Below are 18,093 nucleotides of genomic sequence, written 5' to 3' on the forward strand. Positions count from 1 at the left end.
CCGCAGGCACCACAATAGGCTGGTTCAAGTGAAACGCTGATACCACCTTCGGGAGAAACTGAGGACGAGTCCTCAATTCTGCCCTATCCATATGGAAAATCAGATAAGGGCTTTTATAGGACAAAGCCGCCAATTCTGACACACGCCTGGCCGAAGCCAGGGCCAACAGCATGACCACTTTCCACGTGAGATATTTCAAATCCACAGTCTTAAGTGGTTCAAACCAATGTGATTTCAGGAACCCCAAAACCACATTGAGATCCCAAGGTGCCACTGGGGGCACAAAAGGAGGCTGAATATGCAGAACTCCCTTGACAAAAGTCTGAACTTCAGGCAGGGAAGCCAGTTCTTTCTGGAAGAAAATCGACAGGGCCGAAATCTGGACCTTAATGGACCCCAATTTGAGGCCCAACGTCACCCCTGTTTGCAGGAAATGCAGGAATCGACCCAGTTGAAATTCCTCCGTTGGGGCCTTCCTGGCCTCACACCAAGCAACATATTTTCGCCAAATGCGGTGATAATGGTTTGCGGTGACATCCTTCCTGGCTTTGATCAGGGTAGGAATGACTTCCTCCGGAATACCCTTTTCCTTCAGGATCCGGTGTTCAACCGCCATGCCGTCAAACGCAGCCGCGGTAAGTCTTGGAACAGACAGGGCCCCTGCTGCAGCAGGTCCTGTCTGTGCGGCAGAGGCCAAGGGTCCTCTGAAAGCATCTCTTGAAGTTCCGGGTACCAAGCTCTTCTTGGCCAATCCAGAACCACGAGTATAGTTTTCACTCCTCGCCTTCGTATTATTCTCAGTACCTTGGGAATGAGAGGCAGAGGAGGAAACACATAAACCGACTGGTACACCCACGGTGTTACTAGAGCGTCCACAGCGATCGCCTGAGGGTCCCTTGACCTGGCGCAATATCTTTTTAGCTTTTTGTTGAGGCGGGACGCCATCATGTCCACCTGTGGTCTTTCCCACCGGTTTACCAGCATTTGGAAGACTTCTGGATGAAGTCCCCATTCTCCCGGGTGGAGGTCGTGCCTGCTGAGGAAGTCTGCTTCCCAGTTGTCCACTCACGGAATGAACACTGCTGTCAGTGCTAACACATGATTTTCCGCCCATCGGAGAATCCTTGTGGCTTCTGCCATTGCCCTCCTGCTTCTTGTGCCGCCCTGTCTGTTTACATGGGCGACCGCAGTGATGTTGTCTGATTGGATCAGTACCGACTGGTTCTGAAGCAGGGGCCTTGCTTGGCTTAGGGCATTGTAGATGGCCCTTAGCTCCAGAATATTTATGTGAAGCGAAATCTCCTGATCTGACCACAGTCCTTGGAAATTTCTTCCCTGTGTGACTGCCCCCCAGCCCCGAAGGCTGGCATCCGTGGTCACCAGGACCCAGTCCTGTATTCCGAATCTGCGGCCCTCTAGTAGATGAGCCCTCTGCAGCCACCACAGCAGCGACACCCTTGCCGACAGGGTTATCCGCTGTTGCATCTGGAGATGGGACCCGGACCATTTGTCCAACAGGTCCCACTGGAAAGTCCTTGCGTGGAACCTTCCGAATGGAATTGCTTCGACGAAGCTACCATTTTTCCCAGGACTCGTGTGCATTGATGTACCGACACCTGTCCCGGTTTTAGGAGGTCTCTGACTAGAGATGACAACTCCTCGGCTTTTTCCACTGGAAGAAACACTTTTTTCTGGTCTGTGTCCAGAATCATTCCCAGGAACAGAAGACGTGTCGTCGGGACCAGCTGTGACTTTGGAATATTGAGAATCCAGCCGTGCTGTTGTAGCACTTCCCGAGAAAGTGCTACCCCCACTACCAACTATTCTTTGGACCTCGCCTTTATCAGGAGATCGTTCAAGTACGGGATAATTAAAACTCCCTTCTTGCGAAGGAGTATCATCATTTCGGCCATTACCTTGGTAAAGACCCTCGGTGCCGTGGATAACCCAAACGGCAGCTTCTGGAACTGATAGTGACAGTCCTGTACCACAAATCTGAGGTACTCCTGGTGAGGGGGGTAAATGGGGACATGTAGGGACGCATCCTTGATGTCCAGGGAGACCATGTAATCCCCCTCGTCCAGGCTCGCAATAACCGCCCTGAGCGATTCCATCTTGAACTTGAACCTTTTGATATAAGTGTTCAAGGCTTTTAAATTTAAGATGGGTCTCACCGAACCGTCCGGTTTCGGTACCACAAACATTGTGGAATAGTAACCCTTTCCTTGCTGAAGGAGGGGTACCTTGACAATCACTTGCTGTGAATACAGTTTTTGGATAGCCACCAACACTGCCTCCCTGGCAGAGGGAGTTGCTGGTAAGGCAGATTTTAGAAAACGGCGGGGGGGGGGGGGGACGTCTCGAATTCCAGCCTGTACCCCTGAGATACTACTTGAAGGGTCCAGGGATCCACCTGTGAGAGAGCCCACTGTGTGCTGAAATTTCTGAGACGGGCCCCCACCGTACCCGGGTCCGCCTGTGAAGCCCCAGCGTCATGCTGTGGACTTACCGGACGCGGGGGAGGACTTTTGCTCTTGGGAACTGGCTGTATGCTGCAGCTTTTACCCTCTACCTTTGCCTCTCGGCAGAAAGGACGCGCCTCGAGCCCTCTTGTGTTTTTGGGGCCGAAAGGACTGTACTTGATAATGCGGTGCTTTCTTTTGCTGTGGGGTAGCTTGTGGCAAAAATGTCGATTTCACAGCCGTAGCTGTGGAAACGAGGTCTGAAAGACCATCCCCAAACAGTTCCACCCCCTTATAAGGCAAAACTTCCATGTGCCTTTTTGAATCGGCATCACCTGACCACTGCCTAGTCCATAACCCCCTTCTGGCGGCAATGGACATTGCACTTATTTTTGATGCCAGCCGGCAAATATCCCTCTGTGCATCACGCATGTATAAGACAGCGTCTTTTATATGCTCTACTGTCAGCAAAATATTGTCCCTATCCAGGGTATCAATATTATCCAACAGGGAATCTGACCACGCAGCAGCAGCACTGCACATCCATGCTGGTCGCAATATAATGCCCGTGTGTGTATATATAGCTTTTAGGGTAGCTTCCTGCTTTCTATCGGCAGGATCCTTTAGGGCGGCCGTATCCGGAGACGGTAGTGCCACCTGTTTTGATAAACGTGTAAGCGCTTTATCTACCCTAGGGGATGTTTCCCAACGTGACCTATCCTCTGGCGGGAAAGGGTACGCTGCCAATAACCGTTTAGAAATTATCAATTTCTTATTGGGGGAAGTCCAGGCTTCCGCACACACCTCATTTAATTCCTCAGATGCAGGAAAAACTACTGGGAGTTTTTTCTCACCGAACATAATACCCTTTTTTGTGGTACCTGGGGTACTATCAGAAATGTGTAATACATTTTTCATTGCCTCAATCATGTAACGGGTGGACCTATTGGAGGGTACATTAGTCTCATCGTCGTCGACACTGGAGTCGGTATCCGTGTCGACATCTGTGTCTGCCATCTGAGGTAGCGGGCGTTTTAAAGCCCCTGATGACATTTGAGACGCTGGAACAGTCACAAGCTGAGTAGCCGGCTGTCCTATGTCGTCAAACCTTTTATGTAAGGAGCTGACACTGTCACGTAATTCCTTCCATAAGTCCATCCACACAGGTGTCGACCCTTCAGGGGGTGACAACACACTTACAGGCATTTGCTCTGCCTCCACATCATTTTCCTCATCATACATGTCGACACAGCGGTACCGACACACAGCACACACACAGGGAATGCTCTGACAGAGGACAGGACCCCACAAAGCCCTTTGGGGAGACAGAGGGAGAGTATGCCAGCACACACCAGAGCGCTATATACCACAGGGATATCACCTATAAAGTGTGTTTTCCCCTTATAGCTGCATATATATTATACTGCGCCTAAATTTGTGCCCCCCCCTCTCTTTTTTACCCTTTCTGTAGTGCAGGACTGCAGGGGAGAGCCAGGGAGCGATCCTTCCAGCGGAGCTGTGAGGGAAAATGGCGCCAGTGTGCTGAGGGAGATGGCTCCGCCCCTTTTTCGGCGGGCTTTCTCCCGCAATGTTAAGATTTCTGGCAGGGGTTAATATACACCTAAATAGCCTCTGGGGCTATATATGGTGTCAGTTTGCCAGCCAAGGTGTTATTTATTGCTGCTCAGGGCGCCCCCCCCAGCGCCCTGCACCCATCAGTGACCGCAGTGTGTGGTGTGCATGAGGAGCAATGGCGCACAGCTGCAGTGCTGTGCGCTACCTTGGAGAAGACAGAAGTCTTCAGCCGCCGATTTTCCGGACCTTCTTGCTTCTGGCTCTGTAAGGGGGACGGCGGCGCGGCTCCGGGAACGGACGACGAGGTCGGGTCCTGTGTGCGATCCCTCTGGAGCTAATGGTGTCCAGTAGCCTAAGAAGCCCAAGCTACCACCACTTAGGTAGGTTCGCTTCTTCTCCCCTTAGTCCCTCGGTGCAGTGAGCCTGTTGCCAGCAGGTCTCACTGTAAAATAAAAAACCTAAATTATACTTTCTTTCTAGGAGCTCAGGAGAGCCCCTAGGGTGCATCCAGCTCAGCCGGGCACAGAAATCTAACTGAGGCTTGGAGGAGGGTCATAGGGGGAGGAGCCAGTGCACACCAGATAGTCCTAATTCTTTCTTTAGATGTGCCCAGTCTCCTGCGGAGCCGTCTATTCCCCATGGTCCTTACGGAGTTCCCAGCATCCACTAGGACGTCAGAGAAAATATATATATATCATGTCTATGATATTAGTGTAATCACAGTCTGCAGTGCCCAGTTACACCCACGTTAACTATCGCCTCACTGGCAAACAAAAAGACAGAATTGCTTGACAAAGGTATTCCAGTTTGCGAGAAGATGGAGTGCTTTTGATATATTTTGTTTTGAAGGATACATAGTTTTTCAACATCTTGAAATGTGAAATATAGCTTGACGAAGAATGGGTGGTCCAATCGGGACATCACATCTCTTTCCCGGGTCACATAGGGTACCTTATTCTCCTTTACAATGTGACGCTTCTGTAGAATTTTAACTTTAAAAGGAAAAACAAACAAAAATATTAAAAATGGCATGTCCGTGTGTTAAAGAAGACATGATAACGCAAAGAAATGACCTTGGCACTAAATCAAGAAAAATCTAAAATCTGAAGCAGTGTTCACAAAAGTAGGGGAAAGACTGTTTTCAGTTCCAAAATTGTAATTTGTTTGTACTGTGTGGGAGAATTAACATACTTCAATGTCTACTCTTCAGAGAGTGATACACGATGCATATGGGAGCAGCTTTCCAAAACTATCTAAGGTGCTCACATCTGTATCCATCAAATGACTCAGACATTCTATACACAGACATGACAGCTGGCAGCACAAATATTGGGTTCACTACGGGTGGCCGGCGGTCGGGCTCCCGGCGACCAGCATCCCGGCGCCGGGAGCCCGACCGCCGGCTTACCGACAGCTTGCGAGCGCAAATGAGCCCCTTGCGGGCTCGCTGCGCTCGCCACGCTACGGGCACGGTGGCGCGCCACACTATTTTATTCTCCCTCTATGGGGGTCGTGGACCCCCACGAGGGAAAATAAGTGTCGGTAAGCCGGCGGTCGGGCTCCCGGCGCCGGTATACTGAGCGCCGGGAGCCCGACCGCCGGCAAACAGAAGACCACCCCAAATATTGGGGGGATCTCAATCACTCACAGCACACAGGGAGCGGGCCCTCCTATGAGCCTGGGTTTTTTAATATGTGAATTGGTTGTGCACGTTCTTTTATTCGGTCACTTAACCACTTGCTTGGCGTGGTTACATCAGATGCAAGCACACCAGGCTGGGCTTTCCCTGACACAGTCAGAAAGCTCACTGTACAGGGCTGCACGAAGCAGAGGACTCTCTACTTCCTGGTTCCCTCTCCCCTCCCCCCAGTGCCTGCCGTGCAGCCGATCACTGCAAATGCCGCGGCAGCAGACATTAGCAGCCGCTGGCAAAATGTAATTATGTCCTCCTTACTTTACAACCCCCACCCTCCCTGCAGAGAGAAACAAGAAACCGCTGCTGGGAAAATGTAGGTTCCCAATGGTCGTGATGTCCCCGATCATCGATGGACTGATATTTCGGCAATCAATGTTTATTTAACCAATGTTCATGAAATAAATTGTGACAGAAAAAAAAAATGTTTGACTTTAAAAATAAAAATAAAAAAATGTACATATGTCTTAAATAGATTCCTAACCTTATTCAATAAAAAAAAAAAATACATGTCTTAAATAGAGATTCCTAACCTTATTCAATAAAAAAAAAATACAAAAATGACAATTTCTGAGCGGTTTGTGGTAAAAATATTAGCCAGTTAAGTGGTTAATACAAAATATGATTTTTTTTTTTTCATGAATACAGCTCATAGCATTTCATAGGTAGGGTTTCCCTGAATGTATAGTAGACAGGAAGAGGTCACTGCTTTCTATTGCTCTGCAAACCACATCGCAATAAAGAGAAGATGTGAAATGTATAAGTATACTCACTGGCATATTCTCTTCCTGTTGATAACTCTTTGGCCAAAACAACCTGGATAATAGTAACAACGAGCTTTCAATATATGCAAATACACAGACAAATAATAACAACAATAAAATAAAAAAATCAGAAACAGGAAATATACGTAAATGCTTTTTTTTTTTTTAAAGCAGGTTATATCGGAGTATCGGCTTGGAACTATATATTATTCAGTTTGCATATTCCAGATGAATGTTGATATACCATTGCATATTTTGAATTATCTTTTCTTTTTTTCGTGCATATTTAAGAAATGTATTTAATGATTTAAATAAAAAAGCCATCATTTTCGGGGGTTTTTGCTGACCGCTATATTCACAGAGAAGTCAATTTTGACATCCTATCTGCCAATAGGAAAGTAGGTGAGTGCTGTGTATTACCGGTGTATGACTGTAGATGGCACTGTAGACAAAAAAAAAAAAAAGCCTAAGTACTAATAAAAGTAATCTTGCTAGACTCCATTAAGACTGCTTCTCTGTGTGGAGCAGCTTGTCGGCACTTCTGCTATGTCTGTAGACAACACAGAGATATATCCAAACACATGTGAATATATACTTCAATCAACTAGTAACCTATCCTTAAATAATGGCAAATATACAAAAAATAAGAATTTACTTACCGATAATTCTATTTCTCGTAGTCCGTAGTGGATGCTGGGGACTCCGTCAGGACCATGGGGAATAGCGGCTCCGCAGGAGACAGGGCACAAAATTAAAAGTTTGACCACTAGGTGGTGTGCACTGGCTCCTCCCCCTATGACCCTCCTCCAAGCCTCAGTTAGGATACTGTGCCCGGACGAGCGTACACAATAAGGAAGGATTTTGAATCCCGGGTAAGACTCATACCAGCCACACCAATCACACTGTACAACTTGAGATCTGAACCCAGTTAACAGCATGATAACAGAGGAGCCTCTGAAAAGATGGCTTCCAACAATAATAACCCGATTTTTGTAACAATAACTATGTACAAGTATTGCAGACAATCCGCACTTGGGATGGGCGCCCAGCATCCACTACGGACTACGAGAAATAGAATTATCGGTAAGTAAATTCTTATTTTCTCTGACGTCCTAAGTGGATGCTGGGGACTCCGTCAGGACCATGGGGATTATACCAAAGCTCCCAAACGGGCGGGAGAGTGCGGATGACTCTGCAGCACCGAATGAGAGAACTCCAGGTCCTCCTTAGCCAGGGTATCAAATTTGTAGAATTTTACAAACGTGTTCTCCCCTGACCACGTAACTGCTCGGCAGCGTTGTAATGCCGAGACCCCTCGGGCAGCCGCCCAAGGTGAGCCCACCTTCCTTGTGGAGTGGGCATTTACAGATTTTGGCTGTGGCAGGCCCTGCCACAGAATGCGCAAGTTGAATTGTGCTACAAATCCAACGAGCAATCGTCTGCTTAGACGCAGGAACACCCAGCTTGTTGGGTGCATACAGTATAAACAGCGAGTCAGACTTTCTGACTCCAGCCGTCCTTGAAATATATATATATATATATATATATATATATATTTTAAGGCTCTGACAACGTCGAACAACTTGGAGTCCTCCAAGTCGCTAGAAGCCGCAGGCACTACAATAGGTTGGTTCAGGTGAAACGCTGATACCACCTTAGGGAGAAACTGAGGACGCGTCCGCAGTTCTGCCCTGTCCCAATGGAAAATCAGATATGGCTTTTGTACGAAAAAGCCGCCAATTCTGACACTCTCCTGGCCGAAGCCAGGGCCAGTAGCATGGTCACTTTCCATGTAAGATATTTCAAATCCACCGATTTGAGTGGCTCAAACCAATGGGATTTGAGGAATCCCAAAACTACATTGAGATCCCACGGTGCCACTGGAGGCACAACCGGGGCTGTATATGTAGTACTCCTTTGACAAAAGCCTGGACTTCAGGAACTGAAGCCAATTCTTTCTGGAAGAAAATCGACAGGGCCGAAATTTGAACCTTAATGGACCCCAATTTGAGGCCCATAGACAATCCTGTTTGCAGGAAATGTAGGAATCGACCCAGTTGAAATTCCTCCGTCGGAGCCCTCTCCTTCAGGATCCGGCGATCAACCGCCATGCCGTCAAACGCAGCCGCGGTAAGTCTAGAGGTAGAGTGCACGGATCCTCCGTGCGCATCTCTTGAAGTTCCGGGTACCAAGTCTTTCTTGGCAAATCCGGAACCACGAGTATCGTTCTTACTCCCCTTCGCCTTATAATTCTCAGTACCTTGGGTATGAGAGGCAGAGGGGGGAACACATACATTGGCTGGTACACCCATGGTGTTACCAACGCATCCACAGCTATTGCCTGAGGGTCTCTTGACCTGGCGCAATACCTGTCCAGTTTTTTGTTGAGGCGGGACGCCATCATGTCCACCTTTGGTTTTTCCCAACGGTTCACAATCATGTGGAAGACTTCTGGATGAAGTCCCCACTCTCCCGGGTGGTGATCGTGTCTGCTGAGGAAGTCTGCTTCCCAGTTGTCCACTCCCGGAATGAACACTGCTGACAGTGCTATCACATGATTTTCTGCCCAGTGAAAAATCCTTGCAGCTTCTGCCATTGCCCTCCTGCTTCTTGTGTCGCCCTGTCTGTTTACGTGGGCGACTGCCGTGGTGTTGCCCTACTGGTTCAACACCGGCTGACCCTGAAGCAGAGGCCTTGCCAGGCTTAGAGCATTGTAAATTGCCCTTAGCTCCAGTATATTTATGTGAAGTGAAGTCTCCAGGCTTGACCACACTCCCTGGAAATTTCTTCCCTGTGTGACTGCTCCCCAGCCTCTCAGGCTGGCATTCGTGGTCACCAGGACCCAGTCCTGAATGCCGAATCTGCGGCCCTCCAAAAAGGTGAGCACTCTGCAACCACCACAGAAGAGACCCCCTTGTCCTTGGAGAGGGGGCTATCCGCTGATGCATCTGAAGATGCGATCCGGACCATTCGTCCAGCAGATTCCACTGAAAAGTTCTTGCGTGGAATCTGCCGAATGGAATCGCTTCGTAAGAAGCCATCATTTACCCAGGACTCTTGTGCATTGATGCACTGACACTTTTCCTGGTTTTAGGAGGTTCCTGACTAGCTCGGATAACTCCCTGGCTTTCTCCTCCGGGAGAAAAACCTTTTTCTGAACTGTGTCCAGAATCATCCCTAGGAACAGCAGACGTGTCGTCGGGCTCAGCTGGGATTTTGGAAAATTTAGAATCCACCCGTGCTGTTGCAGCACTACTTGGGTTAGTGCTACACCGGCCTCTAACTGTTCTCTGGATCTTGCCCTTATCAGGAGATCGTCCAAGTAAGGGATAATTAATACGCCTTTTCTTCGAAGAAGAATCATCATTTCGGCCATTACCTTGGTAAAGACCCGGGGTGCCGTGGACAATCCAAACGGCAACATCTGAAACTGATAGTGACAGTTTTGTACCACGAACCTGAGGTACCCTTGGTTTGAAGGGCAAATTGGGACATGGAGGTAAGCATCCTTGATGTCCAAGGACACCATAAAGTTCCCTTCTTCCAGATTCGCTATCACTGCTCTGAGTGATTTCATCTTGAACTTGAACCTTTGTATGTAAGTGTTCAAAAGATTTCAGACTTAGAATAGGTCTCACCGAGCCGTCCGGCTTCGGTACCACAAACAGCGTGGAATAATACCCCTTTCCTTGTTGTAGTAGGGGTACCTTGACTATTACTTGCTGGGAATACAGCTTGTGAATAGCTTCCAACACCGTCTCCCTGTCGGAGGGAGATGTTGGTAAAGCAGACTTCAGGAATCTGCGAGGAAGAGACGTCTCGAATTCCAATCTGTACCCCTGTGATACTACCTGCAGGATCCAAGGGTCGACTTGCGAGTGAGCCCACTGCGCGCTGAAATTCTTGAGACGACCCCCCCACCGGACCTGAGTCCGCTTGTAAGGCCCCAGCGGGGGAGTGCTTCTGCTCCTGGGAAGGAGCTGCTTGCTGCAGTCTCTTACCCTTTCCTTTGCCTCGGGCAGATATGAATGGCCTTTTGCCCGCTTGTTCTTATGAGAACGAAAGGACTGAGGCTGAAAAGACGGTGTCTTTTTCTGTTGGGAGGTGACCTGAGGTAAAAAAAGGTGGATTTTCCGGCTGTTGCCGTGGCCACCAAGTCCGATAGACCGACCCCAAATAATTCCTCCCCTTTATACGGCAAACTTCCATATGCCGCTTGGAATCCGCATCACCTGACCACTGTCGCGTCCATAAACTTCTTCTGGCAGAAATGGACAGCGCACTTACCCTTGATGCCAGAGTGCAAATATCCCTCTGTGCATCTCGCATATAAAGAAAATGCATCCTTTAAATGCTCTATAGTCAATAAAATATTGTCGCTATTCAGGGTATCAATATTTCCAGTCAGAGATTCCGACCAAACCCCCCCAGCACTGCACATCCATGCTGGGGCGATTGCTGGTCGCAGTATAACATCAGTATGTGTGTATATACTTTTTAGAGTATTTTCCAGCCTCCTATCAGCTGGATTTTGAGGGCGGCCGTATCAGGAGACGGTAACGCCACTTTTTTTGATAAGCGTGTGAGCGCCTTATCTACCCTAGAGGGTGTTTCCCAGCGCGCCCTAACCTCTGGCGGGAAAGGGTATAATGCCAATAACTTCTCTGAAATTAGCAACTTCCTATCGGGGGTAACCCACGCTTCATCACACACTTCAATCAATTCATCTGATTTCAGGAAAAACTACAGGTAGTTTTTTCACCCCCAACATAATACCCATTTTTGTGGTACTTGTAGTATCAGAAATATGTAACGCCTCCTTCATTGCCGTGATTATGTAACGTGTGGCCCTACTGGAAAATACGTTTGTTTCTTCACCGTCGACACTGGAGTCAGTGTCCGTGTCTGTGTCTGTCGGCCGACTGAGGTAATGGGCGTTTTAAAGCCCCTGACGGTGTTTGAGACGCCTGGACAGGTACTAATTGGTTTGCCGGCCGTCTCATATCGTCAACCGACCTTGTAGCGTGTTGACACTATCACGTAATTCCATAAATAAAGCCATCCATTCCGGTGTCGACTCCCTAGGGGGTGACATCCCATTACAGGCAATTGCTCCGCCTCCACACCAACATCGTCCTCATACCTGTCGACACACACGTACCGACACACAGCACACACACAGGGAATGCTCTGATAGAGGACAGGACCCCACTAGCCCTTTGGGGAGACAGAGGGAGAGTTTGCCAGCACACACCAAAGCGCTATAATTATACAGGGACCACCTTATAGTAAGTGATTTCCCTTATAGCAGCTCAATATATAATAATATCGCCAAAAAAATGCCCCCCCTCTCTGTTTTAACCCGGTTTCTGTAGTGCAGTGCAGGGGAGAGCCTGGGAGCCTTCCCACCAGCGGATCTGTGTGGGGAAAATGGTGCTGTGTGCTGAGGAGATAGGCCCCGCCCCCTTCACGGCGGGCTCTTCTCACGGTTTTTTCTGTAATCCTGGCAGGGGTTAAATACATCCATATAGCCCAGGGGCTATATGTGATGTATTTTTAGCCAGTAAAGGTAATTACATTGCTGCCCAGGGCACCCCCCCCCCCCCAGCGCCCTGCACCCTCAGTGACCGCTACCTTAAGAAGACTGGGAAGTCTTCAGCCGCCGATTTCTGGACCTCTTCTCTCTTCAGCATCTGTAAGGGGGCCGGCGGCGCGGCTCCGGTGACCCATCCAGGCTGTACCTGTGATCGTCCCTCTGGAGCTAGTGTCCAGTAGCCTAAGAAGCCAATCCATCCTGCACGCAGGTGAGTTCGCTTCTTCTCCCCTTAGTCCCGCGTTGCAGTGAGCCTGTTGCCAGCAGGACTCACTGAAAATAAAAAACCTAACAAACTTTTATTCTAAGCAGCTCTTTAGGAGAGCCACCTAGATTGCACCCTTCTCGGCGGGCACAAAAACCTAACTGAGGCTTGGAGGAGGGTCATAGGGGGAGGAGCCAGTGCACACCACCTAGTGGTCAAACTTTTAATTTTGTGCCCTGTCTCCTGCGGAGCCGCTATTCCCCATGGTCCTGACGGAGTCCCCAGCATCCACTTAGGACGTCAGAGAAATAGGTAAAATAATGGCGGTAGCAAATAACGCTTGGCGTATATATTTCTGAATATTTTGGGCAGTTTTTTCTTTCTAAACTATTTAACGTTTTGCCAGCATGTTGAAGGATTATTCTGGCCAATACTTTTTGCACAACTTCCTATGTCTGATGACGTTAACAATTATAATAAGTTACAACCAAGAAATAACTTGGATGATCCAACAACTACACTAAATTCCAGATACTCTGGGCAAATTAAAGATAATCTGAACTATAACACTGTTACTAATCATTCCAACATATTAGCTAGGAGTCGCTTCACGGCACCTCCGGGCTAGCTGTTTTTTGTTCACAGCCACATAGGGCTGCGTATAAAACCCATTAGTTCAAGGAAAGATCGAGTCATGAGGGGGCCGAGTTGTGGTGCAGTTGTTTCTGCATTGTTGCAACAGCAACTTGATCCCCTTACCCTTATGTGTACAAATACGGATATGAACATGTACAACTGGGTAACGTCTCATGGACTTGCACCACTGGAAATGGTGGCCCACAAGCAAATCAACTTTTATAACGCAAAGCACAATTTCTATTTTGTTTTAATGTATTAACTATGTGTAAAGTGCCACATATTGTGTACAAAAGTTTAAAAATAATATTCCCAAGCATGTTACAGTATAGTCCAGAAAGCCTCAAAGCATCCCAACAGTCCAGGTTTTAAGAATATCCATGGCTCAGCACAGATGGTTAAAATAAGAATTTACTCACCGGTAATTCTATTTCTCGTAGTCCGTAGTGGATGCTGGGAACTCCGTAAGGACCATGGGGAATAGCGGGCTCCGAAGGAGACTGGGCACTCTAAGAAAGAATTAGGACTACCTGGTGTGCACTGGCTCCTCCCTCTATGCCCCTCCTCCAGACCTCAGTTAGGGAAACTGTGCCCGGAAGAGCTGACACAATAAGGAAGGGATTTGGAATCCCGGGTAAGACTCATACCAGCCACACCAATCACACCGTACAACTCGTGATACTATATCCAGTTAACAGTATGAACAACAACTGAGCCTCACGAACAGATGGCTCATAACAATAACCCTTTAGTTAGGCAATAACTATATACAAGTATTGCAGACAATCCGCACTTGGGATGGGCGCCCAGCATCCACTACGGACTACGAGAAATAGAATTACCGGTGAGTAAATTCTTATTTTCTCTGACGTCCTAGTGGATGCTGGGAACTCCGTAAGGACCATGGGGATTATACCAAAGCTCCCAAACGGGCGGGAGAGTGCGGATGACTCTGCAGCACCGAATGAGCAAACTCAAGGTCCTCCTCAGCCAGGGTATCAAACTTGTAGAATTTTGCAAATGTGTTTGAACCCGACCAAGTAGCAGCTCGGCAAAGTTGTAAAGCCGAGACCCCTCGGGCAGCCGCCCAAGAAGAGCCCACTTTCCTCGTGGAATGGGCTTTTATAGATTTAGGATGCGGCAGTCCAGCCGCAGAATGTGCAAGTTGAATCGTGCTACAGATCCAGCGAGCAATAGTCTGCTTAGAAGCAGGAGCACCCAGCTTGTTGGGTGCATACAGGATAAATAGCGAGTCAGTTTTCCTGACTCCAGCCATCCTGGAAACATATATTTTTAGGGCCCTGACTACGTCCAGTAACTTGGAATCCTCCAAGTCCCGAGTAGCCGCAGGCACCACAATAGGTTGGTTCACATGAAAAGCTGAAACCACCTTAGGAAGGAATTGGGAACGAGTCCTCAATTCTGCCCTATCCATATGAAAAATCAGATAAGGGCTTTTACAAGACAAAGCCGCCAATTCTGATACACGTCTGGCCGACGCCAAAGCCAACAGCATGACCACTTTCCACGTGAGGTATTTTAGCTCCACGGTTTTAAGTGGCTCAAACCAATGTGACTTTAGGAAATCCAACACCACGTTGAGATCCCACGGTGCCACTGGAGGCACAAAAGGGGGCTGAATATGCAGCACTCCTTTAACAAAAGTCTGAACTTCAGGCAGTGAAGCCAGTTCTTTTTGGAAGAAAATCGACAGAGCCGAGATCTGGACCTTAATGGAACCCAATTTTAGGCCCATAGTCACTCCTGACTGTAGGAAGTGCAGAAATCGACCGAGCTGAAATTCCTCCGTTGGGGCCTTTCTGGCCTCACACCAAGCAACATATTTTCGCCATATGCGGTGATAATGTCTTACGGTCACATCTTTCCTAGCTTTTATCAGCGTAGGAATGACTTCCTCCGGAATGCCCTTTTCTTTTAGGATCCGGTGTTCAACCGCCATGCCGTCAAACGCAGCCGCGGTAAGTCTTGGAACAGACAGGGCCCCTGCTGCAGAAGGTCCTGTCTGAGCGGCAGAGGCCATGGGTCCTCTGAGATCATTTCTTGAAGTTCCGGGTACCAAGCTCTTCTTGGCCAATCCGGAACCACCAGTATAGTTCTTACTCCTCTCCTTCTTATTATTCTCAGTACCTTGGGTATGAGAGGCAGAGGAGGGAACACATAAACCAACTGGTACACCCACGGTGTCACCAGAGTGTCCACAGCTATCGCCTGAGGGTCCCTTGACCTGGCGCAATATCTTTTTAGCTTTTTGCTGAAGCGGGACGCCATCATGTCCACCTGTGGCCTTTCCCAACGGTGTACAATCATTTGGAAGACTTCTGGGTGAAGTCCCCACTCTCCCGGGTGGAGGTCGTGCCTGCTGAGGAAGTCTGCTCCCAGTTGTCCACTCCCGGAATGAACACTGCTGACAGTGCTAACACATGATTTTCCGCCCATCGGAGAATCCTTGTGGCTTCTGCCATCGCCATCCTGCTTCTTGTGCCACCCTGACGGTTTACATGGGCGACCGCCGTGATGTTGTCTGACTGGATCAGCACCGGCTGGTGTTGAAGCAGGGGTCTTGCCTGACTTAGGGCATTGTAAATGGCCCTTAGTTCCAGAATATTTATGTGTAGGGAAGTCTCCTGACTCGTCCATAGTCCTTGGAAGTTTCTTCCCTGTGTGACTGCCCCCCAACCTCGAAGGCTGGCATCCGTGGTCACCAGGACCCAGTCCTGTATGCCGAATCTGCGGCCCTCTAGAAGATGAGCACTCTGCAGCCACCACAACAGCGACACCCTGGTCCTTGGAAACAGGGTTATCAGCCGATGCATCTGAAGATGCGATCCGGACCACTTGTCCAACAGATCCCACTGAAAGATCCTTGCATGGAACCTTCCGAATGGAATTGCTTCGTAAGAAGCTACCATCTTTCCCAGGATTCGCGTGCAGTGATGCACCGACACCTGTTTTGGTTTTAGGAGGTCTCTGACTAGAGATGACAACTCCTTGGCCTTCTCCTCCGGGAGAAACACCTTTTTCTGTTCTGTGTCCAGAACCATCCCCAGGAACAGTAGACGCGTTGTAGGAACCAGCTGCGACTTTGGAATATTCAGGATCCAGCCGTGCTGTTGTAGCACTTCCGGAGCTAGTGCTACTCCGATCAACAACTGTTCCCTGGACCTCGCCTTTATAAGGAGATCGTCCAAGTACGGGATAATTATAACTCCCTTTTTTCGAAGGAGTATCATCATTTCGGCCATTACCTTGGTAAATACCCTCGGTGCCGTGGACAGACCAAACGGCAACGTCTGGAATTGGTAATGACAGTCCTGTACCACATATCTGAGGTACTCCTGGTGAGGAGGGTAAATGGGGACATGCAGGTAAGCATCCTTGATGTCCAGTGATACCATGTAATCCCCTTCGTCCAGGCTTGCAATAACCGCCCTGAGCGATTCCATTTTGAACTTGAACCTTCTTATATAAGTGTTCAAGGATTTAAAATTTAAAATGGGTCTCACCGAACCGTCCGGTTTCGGTACCACAAACATTGTGGAATAGTAACCCCGTCCCTGTTGAAGGAGGGGTACTTTGGTTATCACCTGCTGGTAGTACAGCTTGTGAATTGCCTCCAGCACCGCCTCCCTGTCTGGGGGAGTAGTTGGCAAGGCTGATTTGAGGAAACGGCGAGGGGGAGACGTCTCGAATTCCAGCTTGTACCCCTGAGATACCACTTGTAGAATCCAGGGATCCACCCGTGAGCGAACCCACTGGTCGCTGAAGTTCCGGAGACGGGCCCCCACCGCACCTGGCTCCACCTGTGGAGCCCCAGCGTCATGCGGTGGACTTAGAGGAAGCGGGAGAGGACTTTTGTTCCTGGGAACTTGCTGTTTGGTGCAGCTTTTTCCCCCTACCTCTGCCTCTGGGCAGAAAGGACGCGCCTCTAACCCGCTTGCCTTTCTGGGGCCGAAAGGACTGTACCTGATAATACGGTGCTTTCTTTGGCTGTGAGGGAACATGGGGTAAAAATGTCGACTTCCCAGCCGTCGCTGTGGAAACGAGGTCTGAGAGACCATCCCCAAACAATTCCTCACCCTTGTAAGGCAAAACCTCCATGTGCCTTTTAGAATCCGCATCACCTGTCCACTGCCGAGTCCATAATACTCTCCTGGCAGAAATGGACATTGCATTTATTCTAGATGCCAGTTGGCAAATATCCCTCTGTGCATCTCTCATGTATAAGACTACGTCTTTAATATGCTCTACTGTTAGCAATATAGTGTCCCTGTCAAGAGTATCAATGTTATCAGACAGGGAATCTGACCACGCAGCTGCAGCACTGCACATCCATGCTGAAGCAATAGCCGGTCTCAGTATAATACCTGAGTGTGTATATACAGACTTCAGGATAGCCTCCTGCTTTCTATCCGCAGGCTCCTTTAGGGCGGCCGTTTCCGGAGACGGTAGTGCCACCTTCTTTGACAAGCGTGTGAGCGCTTTATCCACCCTAGGGGATGTCTCCCAACGTATCCTATCCTCTGGCGGGAAAGGGTACGCCCTTAGTAACTTTTTGGAAATTACCAGTTTCTTATTGGGGGATACCCACGCTTCATCACACACTTCATTTAACTCTTCAGAAGGGGGAAAAACCACAGGTTGCTTTTTCTCACCAAACATAATACCCCTTTTTTGTGGTACCAGGGTTATTGTCAGAAATGTGCAACACATTTTACATTGCCGTAATCATGTAACGGATGGCCCTATTGGAATGTACACTAGTCTCATCGTCGTCGACACTGGAGTCAGTATCCGTGTCGACATCTGTGTCTGCCATCTGAGGTAGCGGGCGTTTTTGAGCCCCTGATGGCTTTTGAGACGCCTGGGCAGGCACGGACTGAGAAGCCGGCTGTCCCACATCTGCTATGTCATCAAACCTCTTATGTAAGGATAAAACACAAATTAAAGGAAGCGTCCCGTGCGCATATAGCAGCTAGTCAGTCAATCACTCTCTAGAGGTATCCTTTAACCCCTCACCAATAGTGCACAATACAAAAAACGGAGTAGAGACTTAACCAGCGCTTATCCAGTCGATTTTCATAAACCGTCCCGTTATTTCATTTGGCAATATCAAAAAATGGGAAAAAGGTGCATATAGTGTAACA

The 18,093-nt window shown here is 48.6% G+C and overlaps 1 protein-coding gene across 1 annotated transcript in view; it reads right to left on the reverse strand.

Moving 5' to 3' along the window:
- PDPK1 (3-phosphoinositide dependent protein kinase 1) overlaps window positions 1-18,093 on the reverse strand; it is a 215,568-nt gene that overhangs the window by 93,440 nt on the left and 104,035 nt on the right. Inside the window, exons 3-4 of the mRNA XM_063934575.1 lie at window positions 6,504-6,546; window positions 4,892-5,029 (exon numbers count right to left, since the gene is read on the reverse strand). Of these exons, the coding sequence (XP_063790645.1) occupies window positions 4,892-5,029; window positions 6,504-6,546 (181 nt within the window). The remainder of the gene's footprint in view (window positions 1-4,891; window positions 5,030-6,503; window positions 6,547-18,093) is intronic.

Source organism: Pseudophryne corroboree, chromosome 7 (genome assembly GCF_028390025.1).
Source record: "Pseudophryne corroboree isolate aPseCor3 chromosome 7, aPseCor3.hap2, whole genome shotgun sequence".
NCBI lineage: Eukaryota > Metazoa > Chordata > Amphibia > Anura > Myobatrachidae > Pseudophryne > Pseudophryne corroboree.